The sequence below is a fragment of the Panthera onca genome, chromosome B4 (assembly GCF_046562875.1).
Source record: "Panthera onca isolate mPanOnc1 chromosome B4, mPanOnc1 haplotype 2, whole genome shotgun sequence".
NCBI lineage: Eukaryota > Metazoa > Chordata > Mammalia > Carnivora > Felidae > Panthera > Panthera onca.
Window position 1 is genome coordinate 94,824,450 of NC_138345.1, and position 16,058 is coordinate 94,840,507.

At 39.5% G+C, this 16,058-nt stretch overlaps 1 protein-coding gene across 3 annotated transcripts in view; it reads right to left on the reverse strand.

The window, feature by feature from the left end:
- PTPRR (protein tyrosine phosphatase receptor type R) overlaps nt 1–16,058 on the reverse strand; it is a 274,918-nt gene that overhangs the window by 9,957 nt on the left and 248,903 nt on the right. For all 3 annotated transcript variants that reach the window (XM_060656975.3, XM_060656977.3, XM_060656978.3), the window contains 3 exons: nt 14,610–14,720; nt 12,414–12,571; nt 7,679–7,792 (listed from right to left, as the gene is read on the reverse strand). In XM_060656975.3, the coding sequence (XP_060512958.3) occupies nt 7,679–7,792; nt 12,414–12,571; nt 14,610–14,720 (383 nt within the window). The remainder of the gene's footprint in view (nt 1–7,678; nt 7,793–12,413; nt 12,572–14,609; nt 14,721–16,058) is intronic.

A 16,058-nucleotide genomic window follows, 5' to 3' on the forward strand; every position in this document is an offset into this window, starting at 1 on the left:
AGATTTGTACAATATTTGACTATGTTTCTTTTAAACCATCCCTTTCCTAGTAGGTGTTTGGCAAATGTTATGATTGTCTGTTAATGCCGTTCCATTGTTCTCTACAGAAACAAGGTTCAAAGACTCAAAGAATGCAATAGTTGAAAGGGAGTTTAGAGAGCTAGATGATCACTTCCCAATCACTGAATCCCAAGATGGAAAAGGCATTTATTGGAAGGGTCCTCAAACCTATCTGTGTATCTAGCAGTATCATTAGACCAAATAAACACACACACATATGCATCACTAATTTTTAAATGCATGTAGGTGTTGTTTTGAGTCACAGAATGAAAATTAATTTATTAGCATTAAGGATTTCAAAGTACAAGTATCAAGTTGAAGTCCATGGAATATTTTACTCTTATAAAAGGGGGTCTTCATATCAGAAGAGGTTGGGGGACCACTGATATGCCCATTTCTCTTTTTACATATGTAGACAGAGAGGCCTAGAGTGGACAAGGGGTCACACATGGAATTAAGGCACAGCCAGGATTAGTACCAAGCTTCCTGACCTCTGGTCCAGTGACCTCCAGCCCCTCATACTCTAGTGGCTGCCTGGTGCCTCATCTCCTCAGCCAGTGCTTGGTCCAAATTGTCCAATACCGACTTCATCTTTTAATTAAAAATGAAAGCTATGGGAATGAAGGAATGATCCATTAATACACTTCTAAATAAAACACTGGTGGGTGCCTTGCACTGAATTTGAACTCCTACTTGGAAAAAAAAAGAAATCCTAATTTAGTTCAAAATATGCTCAAAAGTATTATTAAAAAGAGAATCACAGACTCGTGAATCTGCAGTGAGAACTGTTGCATCTATTAATAGAAGTTGCCCTAAAGCCAATGAAAATAATGTCTTGCCAGGGAATGAGGAATCTACCAAATGGCTTTGTCATCGTTGTTACAATGGAAACATCCATTCAGCAGAACACTCATCTCTAAACCAGACCATTTGAATTTCTTGCTAAAATGCAGGTTTGTGATCTCAGAGCACATTGCCTGCTTTTGGCACGTTGAATAACAATGATCAGGCATTGTAATTTATCAACATCATCATTGTCATCATCACCAACATCATCATCATTTGGAGTCAGGTTTTTGATCATGCTCAGTGCTGAAACTCTTATCATCCATGGAAAAAGCCCATTTGAAGTATCTAAATCACTGCCTTTCTTCTTGGCTGTTGGCCGTGCCCTGGACTTCCCATAAGTGGTGGGGGGTAAACTATTAAAAAAAGATGCACAGTGCACAGTCTTGGATCACCAGTGGGTAGAGGTCATTGTTAAAGGGAGTATGAAAGCAAAGGGAAAGTCCTGTGGAGCTTGCACGCTGCAGTGCATAAAATATCAGCCCCTTGATATATTGGCTCTGTCTTTTGTAGCCCTTATTATTCTCAGCTGGGTGCTCTTTTTTAATGGTCACCACCCATGGCTCAAATCCCTATGCCATTCTCTGTCTTCTCTTCACCACCAAACTTCTTGAAAGAACAGTTCATATTTATTATTTACAACTTCTTTCGGTACCATTTAGATAGGCTTTGAGGAAAGTTTTGTATGGTCAAATTAAATATGAAAGAGAGCTTAAAGGAAGTTAAATGGGTTTCTGTGCTGGGGGACTTTCCAGATTCTTCAATGTTTTAATACTTACTGTGAATATCCATGTGGGGAGGGCTTCTAAGAAATAGAGTACATAGCTCACATTTAATTGAGAGCCTATTTTATTTTATTTATTTATTTTTGCCTGCATACACTCTAAGAGGATCTGGCACTTGGCAGGCTCTCATAGTTTAATTAGGAATTAAACTGTGCCCTGAGAAACACAGTCTGGAAAATTCTGTTAAGGAATCCATCTTTCTATGCCTAGGTACCTGATGCATGTACAGTAGAAGGTGTTAAGTAAATTGTTGAATGAATGATACATGATTCAGGAGCACTAAACAGAGAGCACCCAAGGTCTCTAAGCAGAGAGACCTTGGGTGCTTAGAGACCTTGGGTGTCCATTCCAGTGGACACAGGATTTAGGCCTGTCTACATTCATTCTAAAAATATCCCACCACAGGGTCAATTTTATGGGCTCGTGACCTGCTGGGTCACACGAGCCCCTTCCCCGTGTTGAGAAGAACCTTGCACTTGGGTTAATGCTCTGCTGTCACCATCTTGAAATATTTAATTTTTTTTTTTTTAAAAAGAAGCCTCACACTTTCATACTGCACTTGGCCCTGGTAGCTGCTCTTGCCCAAGGAATCCCTTGTAAGCTCTTTTGCTTCCCCTCCATGCCCCTCACTTTCCCAGGACCCACGGCTCTCTACTAGTCTTCTCCACTGCAGGGAGTACCCAGCTTCTGGGGCCTTCTCTTCAATTCCCTTTCATCAAAACTAAGTTCTGAATGTATTCCTAATGCATGGAGTTATGTTCTCTCTAGCTACCTTACTCTAGCTGGAGAGGACAGATCACATTGTTTAGACTGAAGGGTCTAGCTGACAGGTCATGATCTCATGGTTCATTGGATTAAGTCCCACATCGAGCTCTGCACTGACAGTGCGGAGCCTACTTGGGAATCCCTCTCTCACTCACTCTCTCTGCCCTTCCCCTGTTTGCACTCTCTCTCCCACTCAAAATAAATAAATAAATATTTTTTTTTTAAAAAAAGGTTAATAACTGAGAAAGCATAAGGTGTCACTCTCACCTTCTCCTCCACATTCAATGAACTTTAAAAAAGAATGATTCTTTTAACCAAAGATTGGTTCTCTAATAGTGATATTTCAGACATTCACCATACACAGATATTTTAGGTATCCTCCATAGACAGACATTTTGGGATGAGGCAACTTTCCTATGTTCCTTAAATTATATTCTTAAGGCAACAGCTGACAATATCACTCTCTTCATGAAACAGCTCTCATTCATACTAGACCTTGTTTTAAAAATTATGGTACCACTGCATTTTTTAATTGGCAAAGCATTATCAAACGGGTATGCTTCTTGTCAAGCAGTTTTGCAATAAACATATTCCAAAAGACTGTTTACTTTCATCTACAATGGTCATGCCTTTTGAGTTAGAAATCAGAAGTCCTGGATTCCAAAGAGGTCTATTTCTCCAGTCTTTTAGCTACATGATCTTGGGCAAGTTACTTGATGTCTTGAATTCTTTGTTTCTTTATTGAACAAAACAGGGCCAAGGAATACTTCTTTTCCTACTTTTGGGTTCATTTTGGGAGTTAAATGAGACATGTAAGACATGTGTTTTGAAGGCCACGGTGGAGAGGCCACGATTAAAAACTTCCAAGTGTCAATAGTGCATTCTGGAATGTCTGAAGACGGTTTCAGGACTGAAGGCAAAGGTGGCCACAGAAACTAGGGTTGGGGATAAGGTTTGAAGAACTGATGAATGACAAGCCACAGGAGTAGAAAGGTGGGTGTTTGGATCTTCTGGGGTCAGTTTTTCTTTTACTGGCATACGAGTTAATGATAGGGTCAATGGCAGCAATCACCTTCAAACTGGAATTTTATTTTACTTATTAAAAAAATAAGTTTATTTATTTATTGAGAGAGAGAGAGAGAGAGAGTGGGAGAGAGAGAGAGACAGAGAGAGGGAGCGAGCAGAGGAGGGGCAGAGAAAGAGGAAGAGAGCGAATCCCAAGCTGGACAGAGGTGTAGAGTCAGGCACGGGGCTCGAACTCACAAACCGTGAGATCATGACCTGAGCCAAAATCTAGAGTCAGATGCTTAACCGACTGAGTCACCCCGGCACCCTACAAACTGGAATTTTAAAGATGAAGTGTGGCAGGAAAAAACAACTGAAAACTGGAGCAAGTGGCAAGAAGCCTGGGGGAAAAGAAGTTGGATGGGGTGAAGGAAAGGAGGCAGTTTTTTTGTCTTGCTTTTCATAATAACTAGGGGATTGCATAGCAGAAGGAAGAGAAGAAAAAGAAAATCTGTTTCGATCCTGTGAAGGAAGGCAGGCAAAGTTTCGAGGAAGGTTTTAAAGAAAGGGTCCATTTCATAAACCACAGAAGCAGCTGCTCAGAAAGAATGTGTATAGAAGAGATGTTGATTAATGAATCTGTTAGAATGATTTCCAGATACATACTGGCAGGAATTCAAATGCAGGGGGCAGGGAGCCTTCGGATCAGCAGAGAAGCTTTGATATGTTTTGGAGATCCTATCAACAATAAAAAGACAAGCCTTGTGGGGAGACCTTGGTGGTGATGGAAAGCCAAGGCTAAAATTTCTGACCGTTTGCTTTAGGAAGGAAGGGACCGATAGAGGAGGCATTGTGATATGGTTTAAAAAATTTACTTGTGATTCCATTCAAAGCTAGAGGACTATTGGGTAGATTTGACAGGGCAATGTGACTGGGAAATGGAAATCAAGGTGGAGGTCAGGCTACAAAAGCAGGTTGAGGAGGTGGGAGATGGGAAGGTGAAGAGCCAAGATTTAAGAATAACAAAAGCCTCCAAAATGAGCAAACTAAACCCAAGGTGTTGTTCTAAAAAGGGTTCAGAGAGAGTGTTGGAGATCAACTCTGTTCAGAGTCAGCCTGGATCCATGTGGGGATCTGGCGTTTATGGAATTTTGGCACTAGCTGGCAAGACAGCAGGGTACAGGGGTTTGAACTGGAGTCCTTGAGGGATTTGGGGTCCCCAGCAGTAGGAGGTTTGTTTACGGAAGCACAAAGCAGGAGAGATCAAGGTCACCATGGGAACAGCTCAAGGCTGATTTGGTGCTATTCCCTACCCTCTGACGCAGGCCCCACTTCTGGGTGAAGGTAGGTTCCAGAGTCTGGAGTGAAAAATTGGACCCTATTCCAGCTGGACAGGCAGTACTAGATGGAAGGAGACTAAGATAGCAATTGTAAGAGAAGCAGGAGACATCAGTGGAGCTGATTTTATGTAAAGAAAGAAAATATTTTTGGAAGCAGTTATATGTGGGGTATGGAAAGGGAGGAAGTGGGAGGGGTAGAGAGAGCGTTAGAAACATAGGCTAAATGTTCTACCAAGTGCGTCATGGATGTAATCTCATCTTTATACTACCGCAGCCCTGTGAGGCATATATTGTTACTTTCAGTTTATAGATGCACCTTCAGGTTTCTCGCTATATATATTGATAACAACAGTGGCTAAACGTGATTGCATGTTTATTATGTGCCAGGAACTTATAATCTTTTCTTTTAAATAATTTTATTAAAATTTTTTTAATGTTTATGTATTTTTGAGAGAGAGAGACAGAGAGAGAGAGAGAGAGACAGAGAGAAAGGGTGAGCAGGGGAGGGGGAGAAAGAGAGGGAGACACAGGCTCCGAAGCAGGTTCCAGGCTCTGAGCTGTCAGCACAGAGCCCAATGTGGGGCTTGAACTCATGAGACATGAGATCATGACCTGAGCTGAAGTTGGATGCTTAACCGACTGAGCCACCCAGGCTCCCCAGGAACCTACAATCTTACTCTTACTCCTTGCAACAACAAGAGCATGTGGCTACAAGTATAACTTCCATTTTCCAGATGAGAGACCCCAGACAAGGGAAGGTCTCACAGCTTGCCTAAGGCCACACAACCAGAAAATGGGAGCAGTCATAATGCAAACCCAGGCAATCAGTTTCCAGAGTCCAGAATTTTAACCACTGTAATGAACAGCCTCTATTAAGCCAGGCAAAATTGAAAGAAAAAGAGAGGGAAGATACACCTACAAGGACTTGAAGCTATTATTCAAGAAGAGATAAGAACAATAATAGGGATGGGGAAGGAAAACCTCATCTGGACAGAGGGATCTGAATGCTTAATTTTTAGAGATAGGCTATATTGATAATTTTAATAATAATGAAGATAATAATAACAGTTTACATTTATTGAAGGTTTACTATGAGACAGATCCTACTTTAAATAATACATATATCTGAATTTTTAGAACAATCTTTTGTGTCTTTTATTGAAATCCAAGGACCTGGGACATAGTAGGTGCTCAATAAATATTTGTTGAATGAATCTTGGGAGGTAACTGCACTTTTAGGAGGACACAGGGCTCAAGTCCAAGAGACCTTTCTCCCATAGCCCTCTTGTTTTCTTACTTCACAACATTTATCTCTGTCTGAAATTATCCCATTCATTTCTTTCCTTTTTTAAATTATCTGTCTGTCCGTCTCTCTTTGCATTAGAATGTAAACTCTAGGAAAGCAAAGCTTCACTCATCTTGTTGAGTCCTCTACGTGTAGCATCTGGAATGATGCCTTGGGCATAGGAGGTAATTAATAAATATTTGCCGCATGAATGAAAGAAGAGAACGCAGTATTTCAGCCTTGCAGAACAACTCATTTCCACAATAGTACACTGACTTGCAGAGCAGAGAGGCTGGCTATCCATCTGCTGGTACAGCATCTTTTTCTGTGCCTGTTCTCAAAGAGCATCTGTGTACTTTCTCCATCACTGGCTCAACTCTTCATCTACCCAGGTAGGCTTAGTTGTGGAGCAAGGAAGAAGAGACCTTTCTTGTTTGTTTTGTTTTCAACACAGATAAACACAGATCATCACAAAGGTGATCAAATCATCTCCATGTAAAAACAACTCACCCACCTCACACCCATTAAGATGGCTACCATCAAAAAAAAAAAAAACAAAAAAAAAAACAAACCCAACCAACCAACCAACGAAACAAACAAAAAACAAAATAGAAAGTCACAAGCATTGGCAAAGGTGTATAGAAGTTGGAACAACTGTACTTTTGGTAGGAATATAAATGGTGTAACCACTGTGGAAAACAGTATGGCAGTTTCTCAAAAGATTAAAAATAGAATTACTGTATGATCCAACAATCTCATTTCTGGGTATATATCTAAAAGAATCTCTACAAAGACTTGTACACCCATGTTCATAGCAGCATTATTCACAATAGCCAAAAGGTGGGAGCCACCAAGTATCCGTTGATGGATGAATGGATAAACCATATACAGTGTATACATAAAATGGAATGTTATTCAGCCTGAAAAAGTAAGAAAATTCTATCACATGCCACAACATCGATAAATCTTGAGGATATTACACTAAGTAAAATACCAAGGGCCGGGGGCAGGAGGGAACAGGAAGCTGCTGTTTAATGAGTACAGAGTTTTTGCCAGATGGAAAGAGTTCTGTAAACTGGAGGCACAATAATGTGAATATACTCAACACCATTAAACTGTACTGTTAAAAATGGTTAAGATGATACATTTTGTTATCTACATTTTTTCACATTAAAAAAAGTAGACTAAGAAAAAAGATGATTTTTGGTAGTATGACACGCCTCATTTTAAACAATCAAGATCCTAAGGTGAACGACCCAATTAAGCCAAATGGAAATGCAGAGTAAATAGAAGGGAACAAGGGTGTAAGACAGAGAGGGAACAGCTACACCATAAATACCTGTGTTAGAGATGAGGAAGGATTAAGCATAAGCTTTTAGTTTTGTGTTCTTGATGGTCGGTGTTGCAAATAACACTTTCCTTGATGGCTTTTTAATGTAAGATATTACGTAAGCGTCTTACACAGGTCTCTACAGAGATTTAAGACTTTGGAGCTTGTGATGCTTACTAAGTCAGACTGATGGGATCAGGTTGTGGCTGATAACGCTATGTGTGAAGTGACATCTCCGTTGCACGGTCCAGCGGACACTTACCTGTCTACACGAAGCTGGCAGACAATGCTTAGGGCGTCGACAACTCCTTCTTCTTTCAACTGTCGACAGCCAATGGATGTAGCAATAAAACACCCCGTTCTACCTATCCCTGCGCTGAAAAGACAAAGAGTAAAAAGGTAGATGCAAAGGAGAAACGATTAAATATATTCTATTATTTATTTATTTAAATTTAATTCCAATATAATATTAGTCTCAGGGGTACAATATAATGATTCAACACTTCCATACATCACCCAGTGGTCATCACAACAAGTGCCCTCCTTGAGCCCCATCACCTATTTCACCCATCCCCCCACTCTCCTCCCCAAGATAAAAGACATTCTTTTAAAAGGGTGTTTAAATCTGAAATGGGCAGCCAGGGTTAGTAAAAACAGCGACAGCAGCTCTCAGACTGAGATTACTAACCTGGCCTGGTGCAGTGATCATTGAGTTATATATGCAGTAGGGAGTGTGGGGTGGAAGGAGAATAGTGAAAAAGGCATTGTAATTATTCTACAAAAAATAATTAGGACCTAAATTTAAGTAAGGTATAGGCACTAGAAAGGAGGAGAAAGACTTAGACACATCACAGACGTGAATCTAGGGGATCGAAAGAAAGGAAGCGCCAATGAGACAAAGGCAGAATTCTAGAAGAAGGGATGATGTGGGGGTGGTGAGGAGTTCGGTCTTGGATAGACTGATGTTGAAGATTCTAGTGAAGAACTGAAGATTCATTTCAGTTTGGGAGAAGCCTGTGGCCAGAGGCACATATTTCTGAGTCATTTATGTCCAGGTGATAGTTGAATAAAACACCATCCATCCAGGAGGGCTTGCCCCATTCATCTGCCTTAGATGGTAAATTATCAACCTAATAAGCCCTTTAACTCTCTTTCCATATTCCTCCTCTCTCTCCCTCTCCGCCCTCCTCAGCAATTTCTACCACTAATAGTCTTTATGCAAATTTCTCTCAAATTTACATCTAAATTCCCTAAGTTTCTCCTAAACTCTAGATTAGCATTCCATTTTTTAGCTGGAACTCTTGATGTTACTATTTTGCACTGGCTTTAATTCAATGTATCTAAATTCAATGTATCTAAAACAGAATTAATTATCTTTTCCCTCAATGGCATTACCAGTTAGCCACAAGTTTTCCAGCCTAGAAATCTTGGAGCCATCTCCAACATCTCTCCTCTCTCACCTCCCACATCCAATCTGTTACCAATTCTTATATTTTCCACCTCTACTGAAGCTTTTGGGATCCATGCTTTCCTTTCTATAAACTGTGCTCACGTTTTCGACACCTCCTTACTTCATGGTTAGCAATGATCTCATTATGGTTGCCAAGTCTTGAGTCTCTTCCTGGACTAATTCACGATACACACAGCTGCTAGGTTCATCTTTCTAAAATGGGAATCTGAGCATATTACTCTCTACTCAAAGACTGTAGATGCCTTCCAGTAGTTACAGATAACGTCTGAGCTCCCTACCATGGAATTTGTGAACTTGCACAATATGAAAGTGGCTAACTTTCAAGCTTTAGGTCTTTTTACTCTTCTCTTTGTACCTTTTGTGCCATTTTTTTTTCATTTACATGAATCCTTGCAAAAAAAATGGCTTTTATTTTTCATTTTTTCTCTCTGTGTTAATGATATTCCTTTGGTCAGTCAGAAATGCCCTCTTTACCACCCTTTAAAACCACACACGTTGGTTATTTTTTAAGATCTTGTTCAACATTACCCCAACTCTTAGAAGCTTTCTTCAGTCCTCATGTTCTGAATTAATAGTTCCCTTCCTGGCACTCAAATAGCATTTATTTCTCATATTTGGTGCTTGTTTCCTGTTGAATGTGAGTGCAGAGGAATTCAGAGGTGAAGGAGGTCCCTTTTAGTTAAAGAGTCTATAAAGAGTTTGTTTCACTAAAGAGATAGGATTTGAACTGGACCCTACGAATGGAGGGCATTTTGGTTATTGTGAATCAGAATATTCCATGTATGAGAATGGAAAGAATTGCTGCAGAACAGGATATATGATGTACAATAGTAAGTAGACTAACTTGGCCTGAAAAGAAAGTTATTTTGGAGGAATAGTGGGAAACAAGACTGGGCAGACACACTGGAGCCTGATGAAGGACTGTGGGGCAAGCCAAGGGTAAAGTCCAGGTTAACATACTCCCCCACTCCAGGTGGAATGCATGTGATATTCCTGGGACACTCCTAGCTACCCAAGAACAAAAGGAAAGGGGTTTAAGTGCTTGCCATGGTGATGTAGGAAACTAAGGCAAATGAAAAATTAAATTCCTTTACTGTCTATAGCCCATTGACAAGTCCTTGAAACCAGCAGAGTGACCTCCCTCTAGGAGTTCAGCTGCCACAGATGATGCCACTTTGCTAGAGGCAAAAGGGAATCTTAGCTTAACATTTTCCCATCTCCCAGGATCCTGTAAGTCTCCTTCAATGCATAAAAATTCCTTTAGAAACTTCTTTTTTCTCAGCTCCCCCAAGGTATATGCTGGCAATCATACTCTAAGCTTATGGCCCCCAATATACATCTGAAGAGTCTCATGACTGAGATTTTACTAAATGGTAATAAATGGAGTCTCCCTAGCAACAGCTAGCACCTCAAGATCCTGGAAACCTTGCTTCCAAAATACCTTAGAGACTTACTCTATTCCTGACCCCCTCCCAAACCAAGAGTATGTAATGAGTTACCGGTCATGACCTCACGCAGCTCTTCTGCCCACGGGTCCTGTCCCCATGCTTTAATAAAACCAACTTTTTGCACCACAGATGTCTCAAGAATTCTTTCTTGGTCATCAGCTCTGGACCACCTCACCATCACCCCGAAACTTCATCAGAGCCTATAAATGATCTTACATGGAAAACTAAGAAGTTTGAACTTCATCCTCTAAAATAGTGATGCTTTGTGTTTTGTTTTGTTTTGTTTTGTTTTGTTTTGTTTTGTTTTTGAGAATTTGATAAAAACTATGGACTTTCATTCCCCAGAAAAACTCACATAACTTTATGTACTCCAATTTGTTAAAGTAATTTCAAAGAGTTCACCGACCCCTGTAGTTCATCCACAGATCCAGGATTAATAAAACCCAGGGTTTTAGGAACATCATGCAAGAGAAGTGGGTGAGTAGGCTGGGCTGGGGGTGGGGCATAGGGAAGTGGGGTGTGTTTGTGCAATTAGTTGACTACTTCTAAAATACATGTATGAGGTCATTAGGGCCTGAACCTGGGTGGTTGGACAGGAAGTGATGATTATGGGAGAAGCTTTGAAGGGAAAGCCAATCTGGTGACTGATTAGATACTGAGGCTGGAGTTGAGAGAAGGGCCAAAGATAACTGTCAACATTAGATATTGAGTGCCTGGAAAAAAGCTGGTCTTATTCTTAGAAATAGTCATCAGAAGGGGAGCTGGTTTTATAGGGGAAATGGCTAGTTCATTTTAGATATCCTGAGTGTTTTATGATTTTGGGTGGGGGACAGTTCCAGCCCTAAAATATGACCAATTAGGCTGTCTTTCCTCACCCCTAAGGGAAGTTTAGGGTAAGGCCTAATGCTAGAAACTGGATAATGACTCCTTTGGATAAATAGATATATAGTAAATTTCATTCTTAATTAAACTATAAAGGCTCAAAAAAGAAGGAGACTAAAGTTATAATTTAAACTAATTAGCAGGGTGCCTGGGTGGCTCAGTTGGTTAAGCATCCGACTTTAGCTCAGGTTATGATCTCACAATCTGTGAGTTCAAGCCCCGCATAGGGCTTTGTGCTGACATCTCAGAGCCTGGAGCCTGCTTCAGATTCTGTATCTCCCTCTCTCTCTGCCCCTTCCCCGCTCATGCTCTGTCTCTCTCTGTCTCAAAAATAAATAAAAACATTAAAAAAATAAAATAATTATAATTTTATTTATTAATATTATCATCAAAAGCTTTCTTGCAAGGCTTAAGAGGTTAAACAAAGCAACATAAATTATTTTGACCAAGTATAAATGGCTGGTTATAGAAATAACTTTAAAATTATTTGCTTTTGTTTGGGCACACTAAAAGGAAAGTCTGGGGAATGAGGTATCAGTTATGAGAGGAGAGCTTCAAGTTAGACATTAGGGAAGGGAACCACTATAGACATCTGTTGCTTTTCTCGGCCTACCCCCCAATACTCCATGTTCTGGTAACAACACTTTGTTCTCCTTTTGGTGAACTACCACTTGTTCAGTTCCCACTTCATAAATTTGCTTCCATCTGTTTTTTTTTTTTCTTATGAAATAACTTCAAAAATAGCTGACTGGTTTTCACCAAGTTTGACATAATAATAAATGCTATCAAGATCCAACTCATGTATGGTTCAGTGCCATCTTGAAATAACAAAAAAGCCATTAATAATCTTGAAAAATGTGTCATTCCTAGTGTACATGAGACCGATGATACAAAAGCAATCGATGTACGTTTTGACGTAGAGGCCTGAATAAAGTCTCCTGTTCCCAGAGTCATTTATTTAGAAGTGGTGTTTTCTCTACTGTGTAATTGTTTGCCTAAATGCTCTGGGAATACTGCTTCAGTTCTGTAAAGTATCGTCCTGATCCAAACTCAAACATTGAGAAGTTAACCAATTTCAACAAATCTTTAGTTTACCAATAAAGTCACAACCAGGAAGCACAACCCAACTTCTATCTGTCTGATGACTTTACAGAGGCTAGACAGTTGCTTAGGCAGAAAGAACGGTTACCCCTTACCTGCAGTGGACGACCACGGGCCCTCGGCCCGTGGCAGCAAGTCTGTCTTCTTCTACATCCAGCATGAGCTGTAGAAGGGGCTGGGCACTGTCTGGAGTCTTGTGATCTGGCCATGAGGTGTACCAGTAATGCTTCACATGCTGGGTGTGACTTCCTTGCTGAAAATAGCAATAGCCACCAAATGCCTCATTTACTTGTGGAACTAAAAGTCATCCAAACCACAATACTGAATGCCTTCTATCACTCCCAGCTTGCTGGCAACTTACTTCTGTCTGGGTGGAAAAAAAAGATCTAGGAGATTTCTGAAGAGTACTCTTCCACCTTGAGAAAACTTTACTACAAATAGGCTGATGTCAAAGTTTGACAGTCTTGAGAAATAGATATTTAAAATAGAAAATGCGTATGAAACATATGCTAGATAGGTGTTTGTAATTTGTTATAATAAACATAATGGTAGATGCAAAGGAAGCCAGGAGGGAATCTGAATGGACCATGTTTCCTGCTCTTTGAACGTTCTTGACAAGGGATGATAAACATATTAACTCTCATAGGAACACTTACCCTTACATTTGGCCCCTACATTTGAATTTCTACATTCATCCCAAGTTGTAGTTTCTAACAGCAGTTAGGAGTCCCGGTAATAAGGAGCTAGAAAGGGTCACTAGATTAGAGTGAGTGAGAGTCCATGCATATCATCTCAAAACCCAGTGCCCGGCTGGGGAGCTGGCACAGGGGAGGCACTCAATGAAATTCCTATCTCGAATTTCCTTCTAAAAACCCTTAGTGTAGGGGCGCCTGGGTGGCTCAGCTGGTTAAGTGTCCAACTCTTAATTTTGGCACAGTTTATGATCTCATGGTTGTGAGATCGAGCCCCTTGTCAGGCTCTGTGGTGACCGTGAAGAGCCTCCTTGGGGTTCTCTATCTTCCTCTCTCTCTGCCCCTCCGCTTCCTCCCCTCTCTAAAAATAAGTAAATAAACTAAAACTAAAACAAAAACAAAAACAAAAACAAAAACAAAAAAACCTTCAGTGCAGCTTGGCTTCTATACTTTCTGTGTGATGATTCTGTACCATCAGGGAGGCTCTAGATAGGATTGAAATCTTTGAGATGATTGTTCTCTAGAAGCAAAAACAGTACCATGGCAACGTGCCTCAGCATCTGCTGCCCATAATTTAAATAAGATATCTTTTCTATGACATAATCTGGTCTGGGGAAAGTCCCCATAAATTACCGTAACTCCGAGTTTGGGAAGATCTCGTCAACACTTCAGGTTTGCCTTGCCTCCTACAGCCACCCACAAGCACAGATTTTCTCTTTCAGTTTCCAGACCTTACTAAAAGCTGCTTAGACCAAAGTGACAAAAAAAAAAAAAAAAAAAAAGAAAAGAAAAAAGAAAAAAAAAAGTGGGGTTGGGGAGGCACCTGGGTGTCTCAGTCAGTTAAGTGTCTGACTTCGGCTCAGGTCATGATCTCACAGTTCGTGGGTTCAAGCCCTGTGACTGGCTCTGTGCTGACAGCTCAGAGCCTGGAGTCTGCTTTGGATTCTGTGTCTCCCTTTCTCTCTGTCCCTCCCCCACTCGTGTTCTGTCTCTGTCTCTCAAAAATGAATAAAGGTTAAAAAAAATAAGAAAACACCCAAACCGTGGTAAAGTCTCCAGTACAAGCCTTGAAAGGCATTCAAAATGTTAAATCAGGGATGTTTTATTTACAGAGATTAGAAGATCACAACATCCGATTTAGTGAATTTCTTGAATGCCTACTTATGTTAATTTCGTCATTCCACATACTAAGAGTAACTGACAACAAAGAAATACATGAGGGAATGATCATAATTTCTCTTTGATTTTGACATTATTAAAGATAATCTTTAAAAAAAATTTTTTTTAACATTTTATTTTATTCTTTGAGAGAGAGACAGCGCAAGCAGGGGAGGGACAGAGAGAGGGAAACACAGAATCCGAAGCAGGCACCAGGCTCTGAGCTGTCAGCACAGAGCCTGATACAGGGCTCCAACCCAGGAGCTGTGAGCTCATGACCTGAACTGAAGTCGGATGCTCAAAGGACTGCGCCACCTGGGCGCCCAGACATTATTAAATTTTAAATTGAACCTGCAGCACTTATTGGGGTAAACAATTTCAGAGTAGAAATGTAATCCTCTCATATCATCTACTTTTTAGATAGTTATAGCTTTTTCTTACCTTTAAGACAAGGTTTCGAACGGTGTAGTTATCACATTCATTTACATTGATAACCAGAACCTCAACTTTCCCATAAATTCCTCTCTTTTCTGGCCAGTATAACACACATTTCTGGAGGAGGGGAAAAAAGAACACAACAGATATTAATGATTTCACTGGTTTTAGGGTACTTTTCATTCAAGCGCCTCAAGAGTTTTTGTTTAATTAATTAAAAAAAATCAAGTATCAATTTTATAAGGCTGGAAATGTACAAAAAACCAGTGAGCTGCACATTTAAACAGGTGACTTTTATGGTATACAAATTATATCTCAATAAAATTTTAGAAGGAAAGTATCAGTTTTTACAGGTGCCTGTCAAACACTATTGCTAATAATCCCATACAAAAAAGGGCAAAATTTCCCAAAACTCCGCATGAAAATTGAGAACTAAATTGAGAAATTAAGGATTAAGAAATCAAGATCCAAATATTAGACTTTATCATGTGATAACTCGACATAAGAGGAATGTTCTTTCATAATGACTGAGCCAAGTCAAATTTTCCTGCTTCAAGTTCAAGTGTCTAATAAGAGTATTTGTAAAGTTTCAGATGCCACAGAATGAGATCTCTCTAGTATGTAAAGAGGACATAAGGATTTTTAATACATTTATGGTACTATATCTTCCAGGATCTTTTCACATATAGGATCTATTGAAATAAATGCATAAAAAAATTATTAAAAAATTTTTTATGATGAATCCTCTTTGAAGGTTTTAATGAGTAATAATAATTATATTGCAACCACAGCAATATAATATGGTAATTAAGGTGCAGGCTTTGGAGCCAGAGAACCTGGGTCCAAATTTTGGTTTCACCTCTTATTATTAGCTGAGAATCTGTAAGAAAGATACGTAATGTCTCTGGCCTCAGTTTCCTCATCATTTAATACATTAAAAGCACTTCAGACAAAGCCAGACATACAGTAAGCATTTAAAACACTTTGTTCTTATTATGGTTGCTCTATTTTTAGGTTTTTGATCTAACTGATTCAATCATCACTTAATTATGCATTAGATAAAGCAGTAAATATTGCATTATTATGATATCCAAGCTACATTATTAAAAGAAAACTACAAAATGAGATTCAAACATACATATAGGCTCATATTATTCATTATTTTGTCTTTTAAACATCTGCAAAAAAAAAAAAAACCTGTGAATTTTACTACATATTTCAATGATTAAAAATGTAAAGTGTGAATGCCGCTGTTTATTTTAAGTGCCCAGAGAAGCAATGTTCATTTTAGAAATACTGTTTAAATAGAACTTATAATTTTCTTGCAAACACACATGCACATTTATAGAGAAATTTCTTCACTTGTTGCCTTCAGTCAGGTAGACCTTTTAGTACTCAGGATACTTGTTTCTTTACATCTATGTCAAAGGCATAGGACCTTACATGAAAAAAGTT